Source organism: Hippocampus zosterae, chromosome 21 (genome assembly GCF_025434085.1).
Source record: "Hippocampus zosterae strain Florida chromosome 21, ASM2543408v3, whole genome shotgun sequence".
NCBI classification, from domain to species: Eukaryota; Metazoa; Chordata; class Actinopteri; order Syngnathiformes; family Syngnathidae; genus Hippocampus; species Hippocampus zosterae.
The window spans coordinates 6,813,572-6,837,713 of record NC_067471.1 but is presented as its reverse complement, the minus strand read 5'-3'; the positions used below and the strand labels follow the sequence as shown (position 1 = coordinate 6,837,713).

Genomic DNA, 24,142 nt, shown 5'->3' with positions numbered 1-24,142 from the left:
AAAACATGCTGGCGAGTTCAAAGCCGAGCAAGAAGATGGGGAAAACATCAGCGGGGAAGGCAAGGGAAGTGAAACCAGATGCCGGCGGAACGTGCGTGCGGGTGACAGGTGCGGAGCGACACAAAACATAAACCAAATAAATTGTGGAAAAAGCGGACAAGATATACGATTTGAGGTGAAAAAACGACAGCCAGAAAAGACGGACTGACCCGGCGAAGCACACGAACAGTGGCGGCAGTAACACGAGCAGCGAGGACACTGAGGGGGAGCCGGCGCTACGTCGGCACAGGGCCTCGTCCTAAGCGTCAGGCCAATCACAGAGCAGAGAACGAGACAGTACATCGTGCACCAAAAAGCGCTCGGAGGAAAATGTGATTAGTGGGAAGCAACGCAGGTTAATAATAATAATAATAAAATATGACATGCAAGCGCACGTTTAGCTGAGCTAGTCCAATGTGGCGGGAAATAATAATAATAATAATAATAATAATCTAATAAAAAAATGTTCAAGTGAAACCACTGCTCATCCCTGAGGACATACGTACCATTTGCGCAAACTAGCAAAAACTAGCTAACAAGAGTTCGGATGAATAATTTGTCACCGTTAACGCTAACCACGTTATCGGTCAATGTTTGGACTCTTCGTTCAGCGACAATACTAAAATTAAAAATTGACAACACTAGAGCAGTAAACGTGACAGCATGATCACAACATTTGACGTTGCGGGGGTTACTGCTTTAAATTTAGCATGGTTGTAAAATTAGCATAGCTGGAAAACTGTGAAAAATTCAACCATGTAACATTATTGAAGTAGCAAGAAGTAACAAAAAAATCCTGACTTTGGACGTAATGTAGGATAAAAATCAATCAAAGGCATTTTATTTGTGGTCAAAATAAGCGAAAAGCGTGATCGTAAAGATAAGAAACCATTGTTAGCTAACAAACAATCCTGGCGCAAACAAAGCTGGAAGGCGTTTCGGATGCAAATCAAGCGCCAAACAAGCCAAGCCGTTTGTTTGGAAAGCAACATCCGAGGAGCGGTAAGACTTACGTGTTCGTTGTTATCGAAGCACACCGCAGGTCCTTTCCTGTAGCGAGGATTCTGAGCTAGCTCGCAGGGATCAGGGCCGTTTGCTAAAAAGAGCCGAGTCAGGAAGTTCAACCAAACTCTGGGATTTACACTCGTTTCATGGGATATGTTATTCAAAGTAGGCGAATGGATACACGGCTGTTCATCCTGCACGAGCGCCTTGGTGTCGCAGGACGAGCAGGTGAGCTTGGCGTCGGCAATGATGAAAACCAGGTTCGTGTTGGGAAGCTTCTCGGCGTGGTACAGTCTGAAAGTGAACACGGCGCAAGACGGAACATGAGGAAATACCGCCGGGGCAAAAATTCGGATTTATATGCGAAGCTTAGCTTATGGCCAAATCGAAAACAGGAACAAAAATCGGAATTAGTAAACGAAATAGATGCTTTTTTTTTTTTTAATGGCTTTCCGTCCCAAAGGAACAAAAACTCAAATCTCTCCGAATTCCCATGTCAGGGGTCCACAAATGATTTTTTCTGCCTTTTTTTTATGGCGCTCGTTAAGGGGGAACGTGTGCGGCTAATGCGCAGGAATGCCACGCCGCATGCGGGGCAGGCACTCCATTAGACGGCACAAGGGGGCCTTAAAATGGCGCATGCACACGCAAAGGGGTCGTGGTGGGGTGGGGGGTGGTGTTGCCGACGTGCTAGGACGGTGGTCCACTCGCAAGTGACTTGACTTCACCTTCAAGGCATGTGATTTTTACAAGCGAAGCCTCGTTGGGGAGTGTTTAAGGTGGAATTTTTCTTACCTGGAGCAATTTCCGCAGTCGACCGTTCCTTTGAAGGAAAGGTCGCCCGTCTCAAAGTAGTACTGCGTTTGCTCTGTGATGCACACCTCTTGATGCACGATGTCGGACATGTCCTCCTCCATGTCGGCTGTGGCCCAAGTTGGGTTTTTTTTTTTTTGCGTTCAGGCATTAGTTTTGACTGACACCATCGGATAGACCTGACGTGAATTGAAGGCAGACTTGGGGAAAAATTCACCTGCGTGGAGGAAATTCGGGAATGTGACGCTGACCAGCAACTGGTGCAGGATCGACCTGAGAGCAGATAAAGTTGAAGTAAATATTGACGCAAAAATCAGCCGATTCGGATTCAAAAATGTGTTCCCTTTACTATCTGTTCTATTAACGATTTTTAAAAAAGGCACGGTCCGCATAAAAAGGACTCACCAGGCTGCAGTCGTGGCCCACCAGCCTACGTTCAAAATATCCACGATGGACGGCTGGGAAGGGGGAAGAAGTAAAGGCAGCAGTGAAAGTTCATACAAAAAAAAGAAACAGATAAGAAAAAGCAACAACATGAGGTTTGAATCAAAAGCCTGTTAGCCATGTTGTTTGGATTACAGCTAGCATGCGAGGACCTCATTGTGGCCAATCAGTCACGTAGCTCTCAGACATGTCCAGTCACACAGCGAGTAAAATGCGTCTTTGATCACACGTACGATACGTGAATGCTCCTACGCATTTGTGGGCCGTGTTGGGAATTTTGAAGATGCTTGACAATTGTAGCGTACGGCGCAGACCGCTTAATGCGTTGGCCTTTCATGTCAGTGAAACTTTTGCAGGCAGTTACGTTGTTTTTTTTTCCTCCACATTTTTTGATAAATGTGATAAGAATTTTAATATTAACAGAAAAATAATAATACGGAACTCAGTGGAGGATGCTAACGATGGGCAAAGTAACATTTTAAGACAAACATAATCAAGTTTTCTTTTTTACATAAAAACAACATTTTCCATTAACTTCAATTAGAAATATCTAAATATGAAGAAAAAAAAGTAATTTAGGTGTTTCAATAAAGTTTTTCGCTCACTAAAACACAATGCAATATTTTTGTGTTTAAAAAAAGAAAGTGACATTAAGGTTGTCATTATGGGGAAAAAATATATTTTTACATCAAATTTATTTAAAAAAAAATTTTAACCCAAATGTTGCAAAGAAGTAGTATTTCAACTTTAAAAAGTTGACATGTCATGACAAGGTTTTTAAGTTATGGGAAAAAAAGTAATATTTTTGATCAAGTTAATCAAGTTGTCATTTAATCAAAAATGAATCCCACATATAATCTGTTTTGAAAACACACTGCTAAAAAAAAAGTTATTCCATAAAAAAAAAAAATTAATAAAAATCACCATATTACAAGAATAAATCAGAGCATAATGGAAAAAAAAGTTCATCATTAGTAGAAGTCATCAAAGCGCTGACTAAAAATCTGAACTGCCGGTATTTGGACTCCATTCAGGGATGGATATTTTTGCTATGATGTCACAACCAGCCGAACCCTCCCCAATTTGTGTTTTCTTCTACATGCGCACATTTCCGAGGGGGAATTGGGAGAATTCCCAAGTTGAGCGTTTTGGAAAAAAAAAATAGCAGGGTGATGAAAAACAGCGCTTGCCGCTTGGCGTGTCGGCCGAGCATGCGAGACCACCTAATCCTGTTAGCGTTACAGCAACTCCCACTCCGACGCTTTCGCCGGACCTCTGCTTCCCTTCTCATCTGCGCTGTGACGATTTATAGCTCCCTGGCGTTTTCGCGTGCATGTATGTGCGCGCTCGCGCGTGTGTGTGTGTGTGTGAGCATTTGTTGCTATGATTGAGTAGCATGTCGGGAAATCAGTGCACGTATCAAAACGCGTTGACAAACGCGTGTGTGCGCGAGTACTGACAGGCTCTAACTTATGTGACTCACCACATAAACGGATCGCAGGCCCGCCGCCGCCTTGGTCTCCTTGACGGGATCGCAGAGCGACTGGTAGTCGTAGGACTTCTTGGAGGTGAAGAGCGACGAGTTGACCAGGGTGACCATCAGGATGGGGTCGATCATTCCGAAAAAGCGTCCGATCTGAACGAGCAGGCGTGGTTGGTATGGGGTGGGGGAAAAAAACATGAATTAAAAACAAGAGTCAGGTTAATGACACTATGTAGATGATCATGTAGACGTGCAATTCGATTGAATTGTAAGGGGAAAAAAATGCAACATCGGAAACATTTTTTTTGTTTGATTGGTTAAAACGGCGCTGAAAAGCAAATGCGCGATGGACTTTGGTGTCATCAACGTTAACGTGACCCCGAAATGTCTTTGCCTAAATTGGTCTCAGGTCGCCTCGCACGTGTGCGACACTTCCAATGAATGAACAGTTGCCGCCCTGTTGGCCCTCAGACTCCCTGCGGACTACTCGGACCAAAAAAAAAAAAAAAAAAAGTGGGGGGAGCGAGTCGCATATAAAGAAGCGGAGAAAAGTACACTAGACGTCCCCGCGAGATATACGACAGAGGGGCACACACACGAGGCCTCAACTTTTAGTGCTGCTGCCAAACTTCAGAGGGGGCCTGATTTATCCAGCGCACGCCCGGCGCTGATTAGCCAGCACATGAAAAAACATTTAGGCAAACCGCAGCGGGGGGGGGCCCGGCTCACCTTTTCGCTTTTTAAGAAAAATCAATTGGAGCCGAGTCTGCTTTCGCATGTCAACAAATTAGGCAAATTGTGCTTGGCTGCTTTCGTTTGTTTATTTGTAGATTTTTTTTTCTTCTTCTTCATTAGCATGTTTCTCAAGACCTAACAACGTTCTACTTGGCATAAGTTTGTGTTTCTAGAGCAAATAGCAGACCTGACTGACGTATTCATCCCGATTGGACATGACCAAGAAGCCACCGTCGTCCAGAATGACGCAGTCCACGTACTGGAATTAGACAGAGATGCTTGAACACAAAACCTGAAACCAAGATGATTGAAAAAGTAATAATAAAATAAGTGAAATAAAATGTCACCATATGGTTCCGTTGGCAGCCGCAGATTTCATCTGTGCACTGTGACAAAAAAAAAACAAACAAAAAATAAGAGCTTAGACTCCCATTTTTGTGTCTTTGTGGTGCAGATGTAACTCACGTTGGTCCTCAGCGTGGTGTTGATGAAGCTCGCCATCCAGGCGCTGACGTCCAACTTGACGCCAACGACTGGGAATCAGAAAAAAACAAAACAGAACAAAAACACCCAGACACCCTCCATCAAGTCGGACCTTGGCGTCAACTTTACTCTCTGAACCGAGGAGACGGTAACATCGGAAAACTTGGCCGCGGATCACAGAGGGAGCGAGCGCGTTGATGTGTGGTTTGTGTGCGCGTGTCACAGCAAGTAGACAAAGTGTGTGACGGGCGTCTGTGTCATGCGGCAGGTGACAAGTCGCTTTTAAAATAAGTGTCTTCAAGTGTGAGTGTGTTGACACATCAACTGACAAATTGCAATTTTAAGTCTAGCCTGTTCTTACCCGCCGGCTTGAGGAGCTTGTTGTCGATCTTGAGGTTGAGAGCTCTGCTCACGAGGACCGAGTCGTCGCTCGCTACCAAAAAAATTTAAAAAATAATAAACGAGGGATCAATGTATTTGGAGCTAACGATGGTGAAACGGAGTCGCCGCGTACTCACTGTTGTCTTTGAGGTACGGCGTTGGCGTAAAGATGTACAGGTCATTGTCCAAACTTCGCTTGTAGAAGCTCGACTCATACGTCTCCGCCTCTTCCCTCCAATTCAGGCCCGCGCTGTAGTGGGAAGATTTAAGTCGGTCATTTAGCGGTGGAAAAATTGATTGTCTAGTAGTAGATAAATGTTTAGTTGGAGTGCTTATCGGGTTTCCAATTAAACCCCATCCTATATTTATTGAAGCCATTCTCTTTGGGCATACCTCAGGGATCTGTTTTAGAGCCAAAGTGGTTTTCATTGAGGGCCACCGCTGATGCAAATACGGCATAAAAATAAGCATTTATGCAGACCGGACTCTCTCAATTTGTTTTGGATTCAAAGGGTCACCCTTGGGGATGCGCATTGGAAGAAACAAGTCAAGGTTGTGCGAGTGGAAAATGGACAGGAACAGCAGGGATCCACATCCTCTCTGATTACGGAAAAGTCAGGAGATAAGCGATGTAAGGGCCAGCGTACTGAGATGTGATGATTCCAACACTCGGATGGTGGATAATTGATGGTTAAATGTTGGGAAATGTCATTATCCATCACCTACATCGAGTGATGTTTGTTTTTATACCGGAATCAAGCTTCTACTACCTTTTTGGGTAGACTCGGGTAATCCCTCCATCAGTGGCAACAAATCTGGCAGTGACTCCGGGCCTACAAAGCACAGTTACACAAATTCCGCAGTGATGACATGACAGCGCGATATTTATTTTTGTTTCACTCACTGCAACTTATTCTCCTTCCAGATCTTGATGAGATCTGAAGTGATGCCAGCATCCAAGAGTAATCGGTTCACCAGCTCCACATTACCTAAAGAGCAAAAACAGCATCAGCCATATCTGCCCGAGCCATTTGCGCCTGTCTGCTGACAGATCAAAAATTTGTCAAACGTAATGTATTTCATTGTCCATCTTTGTGGGGATGGCGGGAGGAAATGTTGTAGTTTTGGTTTTGGGATCCTAATGGCCCGGAACGTAGCGCCTATCTGCAGGAATGTGTTAAATAAATGCGTGGCGTGTATCGAAACCCAACGTGGAATGAAATATGATGTGTGGAAAAAAATTGAGATGGAAAAGCAATAAAATAACGCCGGCAAGGAAAATAAACGTGCGTATATATGATATGGAAAGGGACAGGGAAAAGGCTGGGAATCATTTTTATATTTACACAGTGTGACTTTCATTGAAAGGACCTCTGATTAGCAGATGACTTAATGGATGGAACAAGCCAAAAACACTGATAGCGTTTACATTTTCTCGACATAAAACGTTCCGGGTTGTTCAACGTCTACCAATAAAGAAGCCGTGCAGTAATAATTTAACAAGCCGTCACGCGAAAGGGGATCGCGGCGAAACATTTCGCCACAAGAGCCAGCGAGGAGGCTGCCAAGCTGCGGGCGGCCGCTCGCTGTAACAAATTATTTGCCGAGACCTCCGACAAGACCACATGACAAACACAACAGGCGATAAAGGCTGCTTTTTTTTTTCTTTCCCCCCATAAGCTGCTTTGAAGCCTGCGCTCCAGTCCATAAACATTGGACTCTCGCTGATCCACCCCCGCCACTTCATGCGAGCCTTATAATGCGGCACACACATCAGAGAACAGCTGCTCTAACACTTTATTCCGAGACCCTCCGCCACCTCTTCGCCCGCCGTGGTTTTCATTACGGTTCCTTTAGTGAAGGCGGCCCAGGAATTTCTAATGTCCTCTGACTTTTTCGCCACTGCGGTGGCTTAACCTGCCAAAGCCCCCCCACCGCACCCCCAGTACCCGCCTGTTAAACTCGCAGCTAATAACGGCGAAAGTAATCACTTAATGGAGTGAGAGGTTTTATTGGCGGCGTGTTTGGGGGGGGCCGAGTTGCGACAATGCCGACAAACAAGGCGACGCGGACGCGAGCGGTCATTAATGCCTTGGTCAGATGTCCCGCTAGCCCCTGATTTGGGTTTTACGGCCCCGGCTCGTGCTCTCGCCCTGACGCGTCCTGCTCTTTGTCACAAAACACACAGTAATTGGACCGCGTCGGGCGGTCAGATCGGCGGAGTGCGCGCACCTCACATCTGAGCCGACGTGCTTCACACATGTGCGCTCAGGCGTGTGATGGTCAGACTTTGGAGTTAGCTTCAAATGGGCAACATGAGGCCAGGCGGTGGTGTCGGTGGTTCTATTTCACAAAAAGCTTTGCCTGGTCATGCGCAGCCAACCGTACAGCCAGACCACTGGAATATGACGGGCGGTGGCGGTGGGGGGGCTCAGGGGGTGGGACCTCGACACTTTCGAAGCAGATGTCTCACCTGCGCAACAAGTTCGCTTTTGATTGCGAAATGTATCGTGATCAAAAGAACTTATTTTCACAAGCGCTTACAGTTAACTCATTCACTCCCAAAGACGTTTTTAAACGTCTTTTCAGACTTGGTCTGGAATTGGCTGGTACTGAATGAGTTAAAGGGGACCGATCCTGTGTGTCCCGATACTTTTGGAACAGTACGTGGTGGGAACGGAGCGGATTCAGCACATTTCGCGCTTATTTTTCTCTGGCCACCCGGGACACGACGTTATTGATGGCGCACGTCAGCCCGCGGCCAAGTGTCCAAACTCACACATCGGGTTGTTTGGCGTCTTGGTGTCGATGTAGTTGTTGAACTCCATGAGGAACTCCGTGTTGCTTTTGTCCTTGTCGGGCGGCTTCAGGTCCTTGCAGTACACCCTGCGGAACATCGGCGAGAGTAATTAACGAGACGGAAACCCGAGACGGCGGAGAAATAAATGTCGTGTCAATTAAAAAATGAAACGCGCTCCATCTTACCTTGGCGCGATGAACGTGTAGCTGTATTCATCAAACTTGTCCGCCAGCAGGCTCTCGGAAACTGGTGAAAGGTGTGAAATATTACAAAAGGAGGCCACATTTTTTTTGGTGGAGCTGTCTTTTTTTTTTGCAGACGCAGCTGGAAAGAAAACGTCCATTCAAATGCAACTAATGAGCAATTTCTGGAGATAATGCATGTGATGGAAGTTCAATGCATTGAACTCTGAACGTGGGGATTTTGGGACGGTCGTAAATGTTCGAATATTCCGAAGTTGTACCGATTTGAAATTTGATTGTGAACATTTCGGAAAAACGTGGAATCTTCATCATTCACGCAATATTGAATGGACGTCTTCAAAGAGGGCCTAACTAAAGTATTCGATCGATGAAAATGCTGTACTTGCCATCTTTCCCTGCAGTGGAAGGAGAGGAGAGGAGAGGTGAGGAGAACCGATAGGGAACAGAAAAGAAAATGGTTGAAACCACAGCAGGGTCAAAGGTCACACAATATTTTATTCAAAGAACCAGTCCTGAATAGAAATATTGAAAAGGCATAAAGATAAAAAAAAAAAAGGAGGGTCTGGAGTTCTTAAAGCATTTTGTGGCGAGCGGGCGTGCTAGCATTACAATACACGGCGCGGAATCGACCGCACGTTGGAGTTCTCATGACGACAGCCAATCTTTTGTCCTCACTGGTTATCGGGCGAGTAATTGCAGCCATGTGTCTTTTTTTTTTTTTTTCGCAGACGTCCCGCTCGATCAGGCGTCGCCACGGTGGATTGAAGACGAGTGACGGCTGAATACATTTGTCTGAAGGCGTGGACCTCCACGCCCGGCGCGGACGTAGATTGAGGCATGAGTTCAATTATGTTGTTCATTTGCCCTTGAACGGGTCTTCAAATGCGCAGCACAAGATGGACTAGTGCATTGCATGAGAAATTAAGCATTCGGGTGATGTTTTCAGCGCATGGATTATTGCTTTAGATCAAACAAAACATTTAACAGACATTTGGCACTTGACTGTTGATTTAACGGTAAGTCTATATTTGTGAGGCAGGAGAATGATCTGCCTCACCTGAGTTTGATCTGTACTTTTAATATGATGGGCAAATGTTGACTGTAGTTTGAGTATCGAAAATGTGTATGCTAATTAAAAGTGTCCGAACACAATATGTTGAAGACATGAAGAGAGATCGAAAGCGGCACTCGCCAATCAGCTCATCTCTTGTAGTGTCACGATTTTACCAACAGATGGCACAGTGGCCCCGCGCTAGCTCTGCTTTTGGTGAGGGATTTTTTTTCCAGAAGGATTTTGGACTTTTGTCTTTCAATTTAGGGTACATGATCTAGATTGACCCGAATCAAACTGTTGGTGTATTTCCGTTCGGAAAAGACATTCAACGTATCGCAAACATGCTGTTCCCCTCCTGCCGCTTCAAGCACCAAAACCACATCTGAGGGCCAGAGGAGCAGGTGGGTTGGGGGCGTTTTAAGACACGCACAGACTCTGTGTGGGCAGCACTCGCATGCGAAGCCAAGCAGATGTCGGCCTCTACTACACGCTGTCATTATTAATCACCGGAAAATGCAATTCAATTAAAATAAAGAAACGGGATGATGATCAGGAGAATGAATACTTGCCCAGAAATGCTGCAGGCATCCCGACATAGCACGGGGTCAGGAGATGAAAAGCAGGTCAGGAAAAGAGGAGGAAAGGAGAGTGGGGAGGGCATATACAACAGGGTTACACAATATTTTATTCCAAGTGAATAAGAATATTGGAGACAAGTGAAAAAAAAATCGCACTGAAAAGCAAGTAAATAACATCCAGACGCAAGAAAAAGGTCCACAACAGGAGTCCACTTTTACATTGACGTACTCCAGTGAACTCGTTTTTGAACCGTTTGTTCTTTTCTCGATCCAAAATGTACAGACAGTATACTGTCCCCCATATCAAAGATCAAACATTTATACATAGCTGTAAAGTCCCACCATTTTTATTGATCAAAATGTGGGGGGGGTGAATGAAAATCTGATTAAATAAGCCCAACAAAAACGTTTGTAATGACTTTTGTTTTTAGAAAAATAGCACTTGAATACTGCATTGTGCATGAAAAAACATTCAGTAGTGAAATCACTAAAGTGTCATTCTTCGCAGAGGATAAAGAATCCACGCCGCAGTGTATTATGTTTGTAATATATGATGCGTTATATTTGGATTGTCCGTTAACGCCAACTGTACGTGGCAACAAAAAGCTCGAAGCCTCCTTTTTGGAAGAACTGCTGACTACCTGGCAAACCGCTGCTCGCTGCGAAAGGTGTCGAGTTGTGTGGCGTACAGACTGAAAAGCCGTAGAATTTACAGCATCCTCTTTTCTCCCTCCAATACATTCCTGCACTGACGCCGAAGGTGCTAATAAGCAGATTGAGACAAAGCAAATAAGTGATGAAAGGGGAGGAGATGGAATGCTCCCGCGCTGAGACGGATTATCAATGTCGAGCGCGGCTTGAAAGCCCGCTTGCCAGTTGATTTTGGCAACAATACGACGGGAGTCCTCGGAAAATCCAATGCGAGAAAAAGCAAGATTAAACAAGTAGGGGTGTGAAAGTACAACACTGAAGCCCTTCTGTTTTGGCTGCTCAGTGTGCTAAGTAGTTGTAAACTAGGGCTGAACGATTTTGAAAAAAAGATATATAACGCCCCCCCGCCCTTAAAATTTAATTGTTTTTTTTAAGGTCCACTTCCCATGTATTTTTTAAATAAACAAGCAATAAATTAATCTGTATGACAATAATCAATAGCCGATTAGATATACAGTACAAATGTTTTGGTCTTGTAGGTTAGAAAGCACACTAATGGGTAACGCCACACAACCTGCGAGCGATTTTCACTGCGCGTACGAAAGAAGATACGCTTGTCTGCAACTTTGAACCCACACCACAAGTTAGCCTGTCCTGCCAACAGCCAAACAAGAGATGACATATATACAGTGCGCGTGGACGTGATGGATAGCGACCATCTTGACTCCGCCGCCTTACATGGCGAGCGTTGGAACGTCGGCGGTTTTTCCGTCGCGAAACACGCCGCCCGCCAGGCGTGTGGAAGCGCTTCGGGCCTGAAGTGTGTTCATGAGTGGAAAATAAGAGACTTACATTTTGCTTGGGTGATGGTATCGCCGATGGTGGCCCTGATGTAATACGAGCTGTAGTCGGGCAGCACCAACGCCAGACTGACACACACAACAATACTTCATGTTAAAAATTCTTGATTTAACCTTTATTTTTATATATTTTGTCCTAAGTTGAACACGCGGACTATTTCATGCACTTTCTGTCTTAAATAAAGGGTGGACATTTGTTCTGCTGGGTTGTTACCTGTAGTCTGTGCCCTTCACTGGCGCAAAGGTGTAGGTCCTCCGGCCCGTATCAATGTAGCGCTATGTGAGCAACACAAGTTAGGAGACTTCGCAGGGGCCGTCATGCAATTCATCATCAAGAAAATGACCTCATCTTTTGATTTGACCAGAGCAGATATGGGGTAAGTCCCTGTGAGGCCATCAATCATCTTCCGCCTGATCTGGAAACGTAAATATGATATGGAAAATGTGCATTTAAAAGCACCAAGAATGACTGATGCACATGTGATGTGATACCTCCACTTTGATATCATTCTCCAGCTCGGCATCCAGAAAGTCCAATGTCACAGGCTCGTGGAACTCCTCCGTCTGTGCAACAAAAAAAAAAGTGAATTAAGTTGTTTGTTTACACTGACCTGTGTCCAAAATCACCGGACACTTCAGGCAAATGGGGGCGTAAAAAAAGTTCAAACCACAGAAGTGGTCGTACTGGTGGCTGGAGGTTGGGGTGGAGCAGCACGTAGCCATTGGGGTCGATGGCAAAGTAGTAGCCGTTTGGTCCAAACTACACAAGAAAGAAAACACTTTTAATTACAAGACACTCCATTAGGGACTCCCCAGTTCCAAAAAAATGCAGGAATTCAAGATACTAAGTGTCAATCAAAACCAAGCACTGTTATGGTGATTTGAGCAATAGCAGGCAGCCAAATCTGGACAGTGACAGTTCGGGCTAAGACACAGTGGGGGCGCTGCAGGCATATTTGGATTAGAACAGACATTTTCATTTGTTTACCATTTTGTTTGTTTTGTTATTTTATTATTTAGTGTGTACAATGGCCAGTTTTTTTGGAGCGTCTTACAGTGAAGCGTGGCGTGAGCCTCTTGATGTCCTCCAGAGAGACGTCGATGGCCATGACGCCCAAGATGAGCTGGTTCTGAGATTTCTGGGCAAAAAGAAAACACAAAATAAACAAGTCAGACCCACAATGCATTGCAGGAAGGGGGCTAATTACGACGCTCCTCCGAGTCCTCCTTTCGAGGAAATGAGCCTCAATTGAAATCTGGAAAGTTTCATTCCCTAAAGCCTAACATGCCGCCATGAGTCAGCGCCGAGGTATTTCCAGCCAAGCGGTGGCGGAAAGCAACCCGGCGCGTAAACTCATCTTGACCCACTTTAGTCGCGCCGTCATTTGTCTCTCACCGAGCCGCGGGTTTTGATCCCCCCCTCGTCTTGCGCTGCTGACCTTGATCGCGGGAGAAGGCGCGGGGGAGAAGTGAGGAAACGTCAAGGACGAGTTAAAAACATCCCCCCGGAGTCTGAGTATCGCGTGTACTGCATGTAATGAAAGTGACACTCATCCAAGAGTCGACGCTTGACAGATGCTGAACGCTTGTGTGAATGTTCAACCCTCAAAATGACTAAAATCAAAATAGAAAAATGGATGACGTATTTTTGACTCTTTACATTCATACAATTTTCAAGCGTACAACAAACGTGAACGCTCGTCTCTCAGCGTGTACCACTTACTTTGGATCCCGTGTTGGTCTTGTTGAAAACAGGTAGGGTTCCTGTGATGACGAGTCCCAGCTCCTGTTGGACACGTACAAGTTACACAACACAAATACACACACACGCACGCACACGCAAAAAAATAACAAGTGGTTCTCTGCATGTCGAGTGTTCAAATGTGAAAAAAAAGAGAGCTGCTTATCACGGTAACGAAGCCCAGAGACATTTTGTGTCAGTGTCTTATCAGTCTAAGAGGATGAGGCGTCCATCTTGGCTCGGCGCGCTCTTATCAGCGCTGTCGCTTTCACCGCGTCAAACGCCGCCGGCTCGCAGCGGCGTGAAAAATGATTTCAATGCGGCAAGACAAAAAGTTCATCCATCAATCGGGTTGCGCAGCCGATTAGCGGCGGGTTGATAGCGAGTTGAGCCTGATAACAAACAGCAAATATTTGCACTTTTCAAAATGGACATTTTGTTTTTCTCTCCAAAATGGTGCCGCCCCGAGCAATCCCCACATCTGTCTTCTGTCTATTCACGGCAACTCTCGTTTATGGCCGATTTTATGCATCAAGGGCCAATTCGGAAGACAAATGTGGGGAAATAAGATAAAACTACTAGTAAGTTGCGCAAACGTCCATCACTCTTTTACAGCCGTGACAGGGCACAAAAAAAATAAATGTTTCAAGTCAATTAAATATGATTAAAAAAAAACTAAATACAGATAAACACCAAAAAAGGGAAATAAAATGGAACAATGATACATATTTTTTAAAAATAAATTAAAAATTGAAGGAATAAGGATAATAATATAAAATTTAAAAATAATAACATTAACTGTAGCCATATCAATGTAAGTACAATGAAATAAAAATTACATAAACGTAATTACAAATATTGCCATTTCACATTATTGCGCATCTTAGTTTGAGAGGGCTGATGTTACCAGTGCATCCTGGTACACGTTGGTCCACTGGACCTGCTTGGCCTTGCGGTCCGCTTTGACCATGGGCCTGCCCAAAACATCCAGATACTCCTGCAAAATAAATCCATACATAAATCAATAAATATAATTTTTGATATTACATGCAGTGGGCCCTAACGGCCACAAAGGGGCCCCATTGACAAGCCTGTGTCTTTCTTTACCTGAGTGTTTAACCGGATGGCCCCAATGGACGGAATCTCGTAGTAGTAACCTGAAAACAAATGAGTGTCAGATTTTGGTCCAAATTCACGTGGTGTAATGATACCTTTGTTAGTGCACGCCATCCACTGAATGGGCCCTTTGTCGTAGTTGTGTTGACCCACTGAGAATGTGAAGATGCGCACCTGTGTGGAGAGAATTTGTGATTTAATGCAGTTAGAATAACTTTCTTATAGTGGGGTTTTTGTGGTAACTTACGGCTTGTTTGGGGTTGTACGTCTTGAAAATCTCCTCGGCGCGCTCCTCGCCTCCATCAGTGAAAAGCATGATGATCTTGTTGCAGTTGGCCCGGGACACGTTCATCTGCAAGGGAAGGAAGTGGAAAATATATGCGAGTGCACATTTTGGCCACAAGAGGGAGACAAACACTCCGCAATGCCACTTCAAACCATTTAGTAGAGGATAATGATAACAAATTATTTAGTTACTTTTTAAAGATTATTTTATATCTAACTTGATCGTGCAACGTATATTAAACATTTTTAAATCATTAAAAAATAAAACTAAATTAAACAAAAAACGAAATAAAAATCACGCATCCCTCATTAAAATAAAATTGATAATTACTCTCAAAATTAAAGCACTGAATTAGACCAAGTTCACCAAATAAAAATAAAAATGTGCAAATGCACTCAATAAAAAAAACATACATGTACTAAATTCAGATACAATTTAATGATTAAAATGTACTACATTAAAACAAAAAAATTAACAATACCTGGGCGAGCTGTTTGAAGGCCAGCTCAAATCCGCGCCTGTAGTTGGTAGTCCCTTTGGCGGTGATGCCCTGCACGGCGTCCTTGAGGATGCGCTTGTTGCGCACGTTGGCCTGCACCAGGTTCTCAAAGCAGGCGGCGTGCGTGGCTTTGTCGTTGAACTGCCATTCGAGGAGGGGGTTGGGGGGGGGGGGGGGGGGAACAGGGAATGTGGGATGACGAAGGGGACGCAGAGGAGGACGCACTGACACATATTTGTCGCGGAAATATGTGGCGGGGCTCCATCATGCACGGCGACGTCATATATCCCCCAGTAAAGAGCAAATTTATGACACATCGGCGCTGCGGTTGTCATAAAATAAGGTGGTGAGGTGAAGGTTTACAGACCGAAGGAGGCTAGAGGAGCAGAAGGTAGGATAGAGAGAAGAGAAAGGCAAAATAACACAAATATTGATCATGGAACACTCCAAAGATTCAACAGGCAATTCGTGCACATACAAGCCAGTTTTAAGAGGTTGGGATTTTTCATTGTAGTTCATTTTTTCATTTAGTTTTTAGAGTAGGTTTGTTCCTTTCTATTAGTTTATTTTATAGTTTAGTTTTTATTCGTTTTACTCTTAGTTTTTTTTTTTTTTAAGAAGGCATATTTGTGGAGTGGAAGAAAAAATACAAATATTTTGATATGAATTTTTTTCTCCTTTTAAACACACACACACATACACCTATTCAATTATGAAGGCTTACGCCAAGTCGTAAAAGAAAAAAAAAAGCATCAATATTGTGATTGCAGTGCTGACTAATTGCATTAGTTTGAAACGCTTTTAGCTGATTTGAAGGCGACACACCCAAACACACACACGCACACAAAGAAAACAAAACGCATGGCTCCATCAAGGCAGAGCGAAGGAAATTGTGATCAATGGCTCCTGTGAAGCACGAAAGGAAATAAATGTCATTGGAGTTTCTGCCGGGCGGAGCGACATTGAGAGGATTTATTTGAAGATTTATTATCCCGCGTAATCCCGTTCCAAGGATATGCGCCATATTTTCAAAATTGCATTAAGTGTGTGCCCGCCTCTTGAAATGATGAATATTCCCAGTGTCACTGAACGCGTCTGTGTCTGACTTAGTGTGTTTCTTACATTGGAAGCACGCAGGCCGGGCTCATCGATTTGTCAAATGTGTCAGGCGAACGCATAGGTTGGGTCAATCAGATGTTAGTATATATAACATGTGAACTCAACTCCAAAGCACAATTACATCGGCAATTGAATGAAAGCTGCCCAACTTCCCTCACTGTGCCAGGCCCGGCCACGCATACACACACCCAAAGTCACAGATACTACAGCAGACTATGAGGACCTTCAATGGGAAGGTCAGTAGAATAATCGATTCTAAAAATATTCGGTCGGCAAAGCCTTACTTGGCTTTGTTTGTTTTGCGGGAAAGAAAATCCACAAACCGTTCAGCTGTGAACAAAACGGATGAGGCGTCGCGTTACTCACATAGACGACGTTGACGTAATCGTCGTCCGCCAACGTCTCCAGCATCTTGCTGACGGACGTTCGGATCAGCTTCAGGGTCAGGCCCGACACGCTGCCGCTCCTGCGGGCAGTTTGACGACAATCAAAAACGATAATCAAAACTACATACAGAGAAAAAAAGGTGACTATTTTTTTTTAATAACAGCAGAAAAGGTGTAAAATTGTGAGGTGAATAAAACTGCTTTTTAGTCATAGAACGTGCAATTTGCAAAGGAAAAACTGTTTCTTATAGTTTAAGCCTCGGCAGAGGTCTGCACTCCGAATGCTCTCTGTTGTATAAAAATAACCTGGCATTTTACACGAGGCCATATTTTATTTTTTTCCTGACGCGGACTCTAAACGGCCGAGTCGTCCTCTGCGCTCGCCCCGGCGGGTTGATGCAGGGTCAACGGTCAAAGGGTTCCCAAGCATAAAGCATTTATTCCAGCGTGCACTCACGCATCCACCAGGATCAGCATGTCCTTGGGCGACGCCGCCCCCTGGATGTACCTGCCGGGAAACGGCATGAGAACGGCACATGAGTTTTTTTGTTTGCGGCGTCACAGCGTGCGTAGATCGGCACCCACCATGGCCGCCTGCGTACGTCGTAGAGGTCGATTTTATTGGCCGATTTGCTGGAGTCGATCCAGGGAGAAGCTGTGTTTTGACAGATATAAAGAGTCATTTCGTTTCAAGCGCGGCCTTGAGCTGCCGCGACGCCAGCGAGATGACGTCTTTCTTTATTCTTTTGGACTTTTGAGGCCACAATTTCAAAGTTACGCGCAGAGGCGAGGGGAAAAGTGTCAAATTAGTCAGAAAGTGAATCACTGCCGCCAAAAGTCACAAGACGGAGGCGTGTGCTCATCGCTAACGTGGTGACGCACCGCATGTACCGTCTTTTAGACGACTTTGCCGCGGTCAAGGTCGCCGAGGCGGCTTCCCGCCGCTTTGGGCTCACCTGGAAAATAACGAGCCAACCCGGTGGCGGAACCAAACACCTGCCAGAGGAGCGTGGGGTCTTCTTCTTTGTTTTTCCGGAAAACGTCCTCCAAGGCCTCTGTCCAGTTGAGCTCATTCAAAATGATGGTGGCTGTAAAAGTCACACACAAACACACACACATAGTTGACACATGGTAAAAGATAACCAAATTCATCCAGTCCAGTTGAAATCATGGTCATATATATAAAAAATAAATCGACAGAAAATGTGACACATGGCAAATTATCAACAGTCCAAACAAGCCCATTTAAAATAATTGTGGCTGTGATACCCTCACACACACACAGCCATCAAGTTGACACATGGTAAAAAAAAAAAAAAAACTCAAGTAGACTTAACAGATGGATTTGTCGTGAGTTAGCATCCATTGCGGCCGTTTAATTTTTAAAGTATAACACAGTGGTCCTCAACTAGAAATGCTGTAGGTCCACTTTTTTTTTTTCCAATAATAATTCCATGCACGGCAATCATGGGTAGCAGGGCTATATGCCCATTTAGTATGGTAAAGCCAAGCTTATACAAATCAACACTCCTCACAACCAATCAATAATGGGGTGCATGAAAATAAATTATTTTATTATTTTTTGACAGTACACAGCAAATAATGAGAGGTATTGTGTTGAGGCACAGGAACTCTTTTATTTTGTTAAGTTGTGCCTGCTTAATAATACACACAGCCCTTTTAGGGAAATAAGACATTTTTACTTTAACTTTGTGAAACAGTAGTTGTCTTTTCCCCCCTTGATTTAACAAAAACACTAATTTTACCAAAATAAATACTAAACATGAAAACAAAAATATCCTTTTCATGTGTACAATTCCCCTTTTTAAATCCCCTCTGAAATCACTTAAAATATATCAGAAGAGGATTTAATAACCATTTTAAATACTGACACAAGGAGCACAGGAATGTGCAGTGCAGTTCTTCCACTGTAAGTGAATGCAATGTCTGAGGCATGCAAATATTTGAGGACGCCATTGTGACGTTCATTTACCACGTTGCGGTGTTCTGCTGTTCAACAGCAACAAAGAACCCCGGGTAGACGGGAGCAGAACAGCACACATTCGAAACCTCCCGCGATTCGTTTTGCCTAATTGTCTGTGTGCGGCTCCCCTCGACTGAAACTGTGAGCACACCGTGGCGTCGTGCGTCTGTTTCCTGACACAATCCTCCATTTTGAATGCGTGTGTATTGGGATAGACGCGTGCTGACGGTTATGTATGCGCACACCTTAAATTCAAATGAGCCAATCAGCGCATCGTATATGCTGACGCTTAGGTATGGACACCTTAAATTCAAATGAGCCAATCAGCGCATCGTATATGCTGACGCATATGTATGGACACACCTTCATTTCAGAGGAGCCAATCAGCGCATCGTTATCGCCAAATGCCCTCCTCAGACAGGGTCTCCAGTTAGTCAATCATTATACACACAAAGTCGCGCTGCTGCGGTCCTCTGCATTACATCTGTTAGTGCACGCAAAGAATACAACGGATAATTTTAACAAGCGATCGCCGTAATGCGCAGAATATAGTCCAAAAATATAAAATGTATAACATAAAAATCACTTTATAATTTTTTATTTGATACAATTTGCCGAGGGTCTGGACAGAGGAGGTCGGCGGTCCGGTCGTGGCTTGCGGTAAGCCAGTTGAAGAAGACTGGTTAACATATGCCGGTGACACCTAATAACGCAAATATAGTCTGCTTCGGCATGCACACACACCAAGCAGCAGCGGGCTATAAACTGCCCCAACACTATCGTCTTTTTTTTCCATCCGAGCCTCCCACTTCTCTCCGTGGGGAATCCTCCTCCTCGCCACCACGTCGCCCTGCAGCTCGGCTGACTTTTCCATGCTTTGTAGGGTAAGAAGACGCCCCAGGCCCCTCCTGCGAGCGCCCCCACGTGATAAACGCTCACAATTCAATTTGGACTCTCACTCACACCCCCTCTGGGAAAAAATGGTGACATCGCCATCAGGCGCAGTCCCAAACAAGATGACAAAAATAACGGCAAACACACCGTAGTGGTGAAGTCGGTGAATTACACTTCAACCAACCCTTCACACTTTTTGATTAAAAATGGTCAGAAAGTGTCAATAGAGCATTATCACGGCAACATCTGTCATCATCACACACGGTCCACTTCACGGTGGTGGTGGTGGACGCCCGTCGGTCTGCGCATCGTGGGCCACCCAACGGCCGGTGACAGCAATTAAGTGGCGGCGAGCCGGGTGGCGAAAAGCAGCCCATCGTCACGTCTGCTCGCTGACAACCACGGTTAGGCGTCACTGTACTTTACGGCGCTGACATCTCTGTGCTAAAAAGACTGTCACATGATCTTAAATCCGGTCAGAAGAAATGTGACTTTGCAGTTGGGCCATTAAAAAAAATATGGAGTAAAAAAAAAAAAAATTCCAGTGTCCATCGACTGATTAGGTCATCCTGGCGGACATCCAAATCATTTCAAGGACACGCTGCAGACACTGGACAACACAAAATGGACAAAAGTCTTGGGACACAGTTCCACTTCTACACTCGGTTGTGAAAAATGAAACAGCACATGGATGAAGTGTCATCAGAATGAAATTTTAAAAGTAAATTATTGGGACACACTTGTCACCTTAAAAAAAAAAAAAGGGTCCCGATATTTCTGGCCACAGTCACAAGTGAAACCGGACACGGCGGATGGGAAAATCTATTTCCAAGCCGCGAGCCGGGTTGCGGGGGGGACACACAGCTCGGAAACGCACAGCGGCGGGATGGCAGTATCGCGGCACGTCACTGCCGCGTCCTCCGCCTCGGCCTGACAGGTGCCACACAGCGTCGGCGCAAACGGGCATCAGATATGTGGCCGGGGGGTGGGGGTTGGGGGGGGGTGGGGTGCAGAGGCCCTCCTTTCGAGCCGCGCGTCCACGCCGATCTGCCTAATGAGCGGAGAGGGCAGAGGACGGGCGCGGTGCGAGGAACGTGACACGCACACGCTGTGATTCATGACATGAGAAGGAAGATGGATCATGAGGGAAAATAGAATCCAATCAAGCGCTACTAATGTGGGATAAGATTAGTCGTGGGGAGGGGGGGAGGTGTGAGTTAAATTTGCCTCCTCTATTAATAGCCATGATTGGAAAAGTTGATTAGCTGTGGGGAAAAGTGGGGAAAAACATTTGCAAAGAGGAAAAAAAAAAAAAGCGACAGCTATGAAGAGTCATTTTGCATCTTTTGTGACACTGTTGCCGTGGAAACGCCAGCTAGCCTCACTATAGTTGCCTGCCCCTCAGTAGCGAATGGTCTTTAAATGAGGTTTGTCAACTCAACGCTTACTTCTAAAGTTTTTTTTTTTTTTTAAGCATTTTTTAGTTTTAAAAATTTTCGACAACTATACTAGCCGTGGCCAGCGCGCACACACGGCAACACTTACAGCCCTCGTATATGTCGGTGGGGATGTGGACGGCCGTGGTGTTGTACGAGACCAGACGCTGGAAGTCGGGGTCCACGTGGAAGTCCTCGGGAACGTAACGGTTCTTCTTCTCCGTCTGATTGAGCTGCAATCAAGAAAGACGCGACATCAACCGCACGCGTGGACGTTCTTGTTGCTCGGGCGTTGTGACGAGAAGCGTGTTCGATTCCCGGCTTGCTGCCTTTGCTGGCTGTTTTTAAAATTTCTCTCTGGAATTTGGCCATCAATCGATTATTGTATATATGTTGAATACAGATTGAATATATTGATGATGAAAGTGAGAGAGAGAGGGAAGGGGGCGTGTTTTGTCAGTCAAATATAGAGTGACAGGAGCGTGCCGACGGTGCGGGGAGCTTCTTTGCCACCGCGACAGTGCATGGGAACAGGACGCCGATCCCGGCTTATCGGAGGCGACAGATGACGTCTGAGGCCACGGGGGCGAGGCGAGTAGAGTGTGCCACACAATAAAACTTCAGCATACTCACGTCGTCTTTGGCGTTGTAGTAGACGATTTTGTCGGGCTGGGAAAAGACGGCAGACAAGTCGGAAATGAGGGTTAGACCAAAATATGAATCGCAGAAAATCATATGCGCACGCGGACGTGCCAATTGGAGATAATTGACTTTTAATGGAAAACGCCGGTTTAGCCTGAAGGTGGAGTGTTTCTAATGCTAATAAGATAAACGGTGAAGCGGGAGAAGAAATATCATTTGTCACCGGGTGAAAGTGGCGGCCAGAAGGCCGGAGGCTGAATAAGTGCATTCGTGATTCAAACTAAAACACATGGGGGGGGGGGGAGGAGTTCAATAAATAACATCACGAAAATGGCAATGAACACATTCCGCCACCCCGTTTTACAACCATGAAATGAATTCCCGACTCACCTCACTGTTGACTTGCCATTCGTGATACATTTGGAACGTTTCCGCCTCCGTTGCCAGCCTCTAAAAGAAATAAGAAGAAAAAATAAATAAAATAACTAATAATTTGGATGCAGCTGGCCAATGAGTGAAAATTAGGACTCTTCACGCTTGATACTATAATTAACCCCCCCCCCTCCCTATGCACCTATTGTACATGCTGCCATATTTGGGCAGAAGGACTTGGTTAATGGGTTTATAATGCGCCCATCTTTTAATCTGTACCTGGTCCACAAAGGCGGCGTACTATTAATTTCCCACGGGAAGTTCTCAAATCCTGAGCCTACAGGGGACTTGAACGCCACATAAGACTCAAAGGCCATTTGTGAGTGGGAGTGGGCGTAAAAAAAAAAAAAAATGTAATAATAATAAATTGGAAAAGAAGAGGGGGTAAAAATGAAGATGATGAATTATTCAATCAGCCATCGTGTGGAATCTAATAAGACATTCGGATGGATCACGCCGTGCCACTGTGATTCGGCGGACGGCAAGCAAACACGAAACCCTTAAGCAGTGTTCGCCCCCCCCCCCCCCCCCACACTTTTCCCTCATTCATGAAGCCGGTGTTCCACTTACATGTAAAATTACTCGACTGGTGAATGAGAAAAGTACACAGAAAGAACATAAAACGCCTCCTGTGTGCAAGTTGGGTAATTCATTGGCAGCGGGGCGACATGGTGGCACGTTTAAGTGACGCTCGGGCTAAGTTGGGCACCCGCTCCAAGTCGGCACTGGCACGAGCGCAAAACAACTTTGCCTCTTGGCTACGTTGGGCTCTTTTAATTGTGCTTAAAAATGCTAAGTCGCACTCCTCCGAGGAGACAAGCGAGGCATCGGGGCTAGAAAACACTCCCACACCAAGACATGTGACGGCAAGCTTTTGCTGGTTAGCGAGCGGCGATACATGCGATGCACCGACGAGACTTTTCAACACAACCGCCCGAAGTGGCTCGGATCAGCTGGTGAAACGACCCCATTCTAAATCCGCGACAAACAGAAAGTGAAGGCATGGTATCATTAATAGGGCTGTGTTCAGAATCGATTATTAATTAGATTAAACTAGGCCATCGATTAATCGAATACAACTTTGAGATTTATTGCAAAAATAAAAATAAACATTGCACAGAAGTATTCCACGTTGTGTATTTAGAACAAGGACATTATTTTGAATGTCCCCTTAGCAAAATGCCAATACATGATGCAAAATGCCATAGACGGGCTAACAAAGAGTCCTATTCGAGACGTTTGGTTTTTTTTAAACTGCATGGCAGGGCTCTAACCTGCTCTGTTCACTACACACCCTGTGCCCGCCTGTTTTCTGCCTCTCGCCAAGGTATCACCTTGCAAGTAAACACAACCCCAGCACCCGTCTGTACTTCAAAGCCCACCCCCAAACAGCTGCCACCTGCCTGGCAATATGCAGGTGGGGGCTCAAGAGACCAAACCCCGAGCATCTGCTGTTGTGACAGCTCTCCCGTTCTACATTCATTTTCCTGCGCGATGTACTCGGCGTTCTAACGGAAGCGTCCGACGACTGGAGGCATGCCGCCTCGAGTCAGCTTAATAACGCACACGCGGGAAGAGATCAGCGACCGCCACTGTAATTACGCGCCACTACACAACGCGGGCGCTTCAAGGCTTGTTACTCAAGTGACAGCCTAATGAACACTGCGAAAACTTTTAAGCGCCGAGGGAGGATAACGGCGTGTACATGATGACGGGTTGCCAGGCGACCGGGAGCGGTCTTGGCAACCCGGCGCATCCTTTAGCGTAAAAAAAAATAAATAAATCCCGGGGCTCCACTTGGCCTGGCAGCCCACACGTCGGAGATGAAGAGGCGTTCCATCGATGGCGAGCCGCCCCGGGAACAAAAGGGGACGCCAACGGTGGCCTGGCCTGTGATGGGAGACCAAAGGCTTTTTCGGATCGACTGCCAGCACTAATGCAATCCCAGACCTTAAAATAACCCCCGATCATTATTCAAAGAGCACCATCTTTGTTTGACATCCTCTCGGGCTGTCTGTCTGTCTGTCCTGGTTTGTGTGGGCGCTCTTGGCAACGAACCCAAACTGGTCTATGAGATT

At 45.4% G+C, this 24,142-nt stretch overlaps 1 protein-coding gene and 1 long non-coding RNA gene across 4 annotated transcripts in view; one reads left to right on the top strand and one right to left on the bottom strand.

The window, feature by feature from the left end:
* LOC127593929 (uncharacterized) overlaps positions 1-24,142 on the top strand; it is a 177,568-nt gene that overhangs the window by 14,877 nt on the left and 138,549 nt on the right. The window lies entirely within an intron of this gene.
* The window catches only part of cacna2d1a (calcium channel, voltage-dependent, alpha 2/delta subunit 1a), a 33,315-nt gene that overhangs the window by 1,443 nt on the left and 7,730 nt on the right, over positions 1-24,142 (bottom strand). The window contains exons 4-38 of one of the 2 annotated variants that reach the window (XM_052055679.1): positions 22,023-22,082; positions 21,624-21,659; positions 21,100-21,223; positions 17,633-17,764; positions 17,262-17,331; positions 17,134-17,184; positions 16,657-16,756; positions 15,154-15,312; positions 14,634-14,738; positions 14,482-14,560; positions 14,378-14,427; positions 14,178-14,267; positions 13,253-13,315; positions 12,585-12,668; positions 12,215-12,289; positions 12,022-12,093; positions 11,874-11,945; positions 11,744-11,805; positions 11,522-11,598; positions 8,369-8,429; positions 8,163-8,269; positions 6,288-6,372; positions 6,154-6,216; positions 5,521-5,633; positions 5,364-5,435; positions 4,985-5,052; positions 4,867-4,905; positions 4,707-4,778; positions 3,785-3,937; positions 2,263-2,315; positions 2,075-2,130; positions 1,840-1,966; positions 1,226-1,338; positions 1,053-1,135; positions 210-298 (exon numbers count right to left, since the gene is read on the bottom strand). In XM_052055679.1, the coding sequence (XP_051911639.1) occupies positions 210-298; positions 1,053-1,135; positions 1,226-1,338; positions 1,840-1,966; positions 2,075-2,130; positions 2,263-2,315; positions 3,785-3,937; positions 4,707-4,778; positions 4,867-4,905; positions 4,985-5,052; positions 5,364-5,435; positions 5,521-5,633; positions 6,154-6,216; positions 6,288-6,372; positions 8,163-8,269; positions 8,369-8,429; positions 11,522-11,598; positions 11,744-11,805; positions 11,874-11,945; positions 12,022-12,093; positions 12,215-12,289; positions 12,585-12,668; positions 13,253-13,315; positions 14,178-14,267; positions 14,378-14,427; positions 14,482-14,560; positions 14,634-14,738; positions 15,154-15,312; positions 16,657-16,756; positions 17,134-17,184; positions 17,262-17,331; positions 17,633-17,764; positions 21,100-21,223; positions 21,624-21,659; positions 22,023-22,082 (2,915 nt within the window). The remainder of the gene's footprint in view (positions 1-209; positions 299-1,052; positions 1,136-1,225; positions 1,339-1,839; positions 1,967-2,074; positions 2,131-2,262; positions 2,316-3,784; positions 3,938-4,706; positions 4,779-4,866; positions 4,906-4,984; positions 5,053-5,363; positions 5,436-5,520; positions 5,634-6,153; positions 6,217-6,287; positions 6,373-8,162; positions 8,270-8,368; positions 8,430-11,521; positions 11,599-11,743; positions 11,806-11,873; positions 11,946-12,021; positions 12,094-12,214; positions 12,290-12,584; positions 12,669-13,252; positions 13,316-14,177; positions 14,268-14,377; positions 14,428-14,481; positions 14,561-14,633; positions 14,739-15,153; positions 15,313-16,656; positions 16,757-17,133; positions 17,185-17,261; positions 17,332-17,632; positions 17,765-21,099; positions 21,224-21,623; positions 21,660-22,022; positions 22,083-24,142) is intronic. The other variant, XM_052055680.1, reaches the window with a different exon arrangement.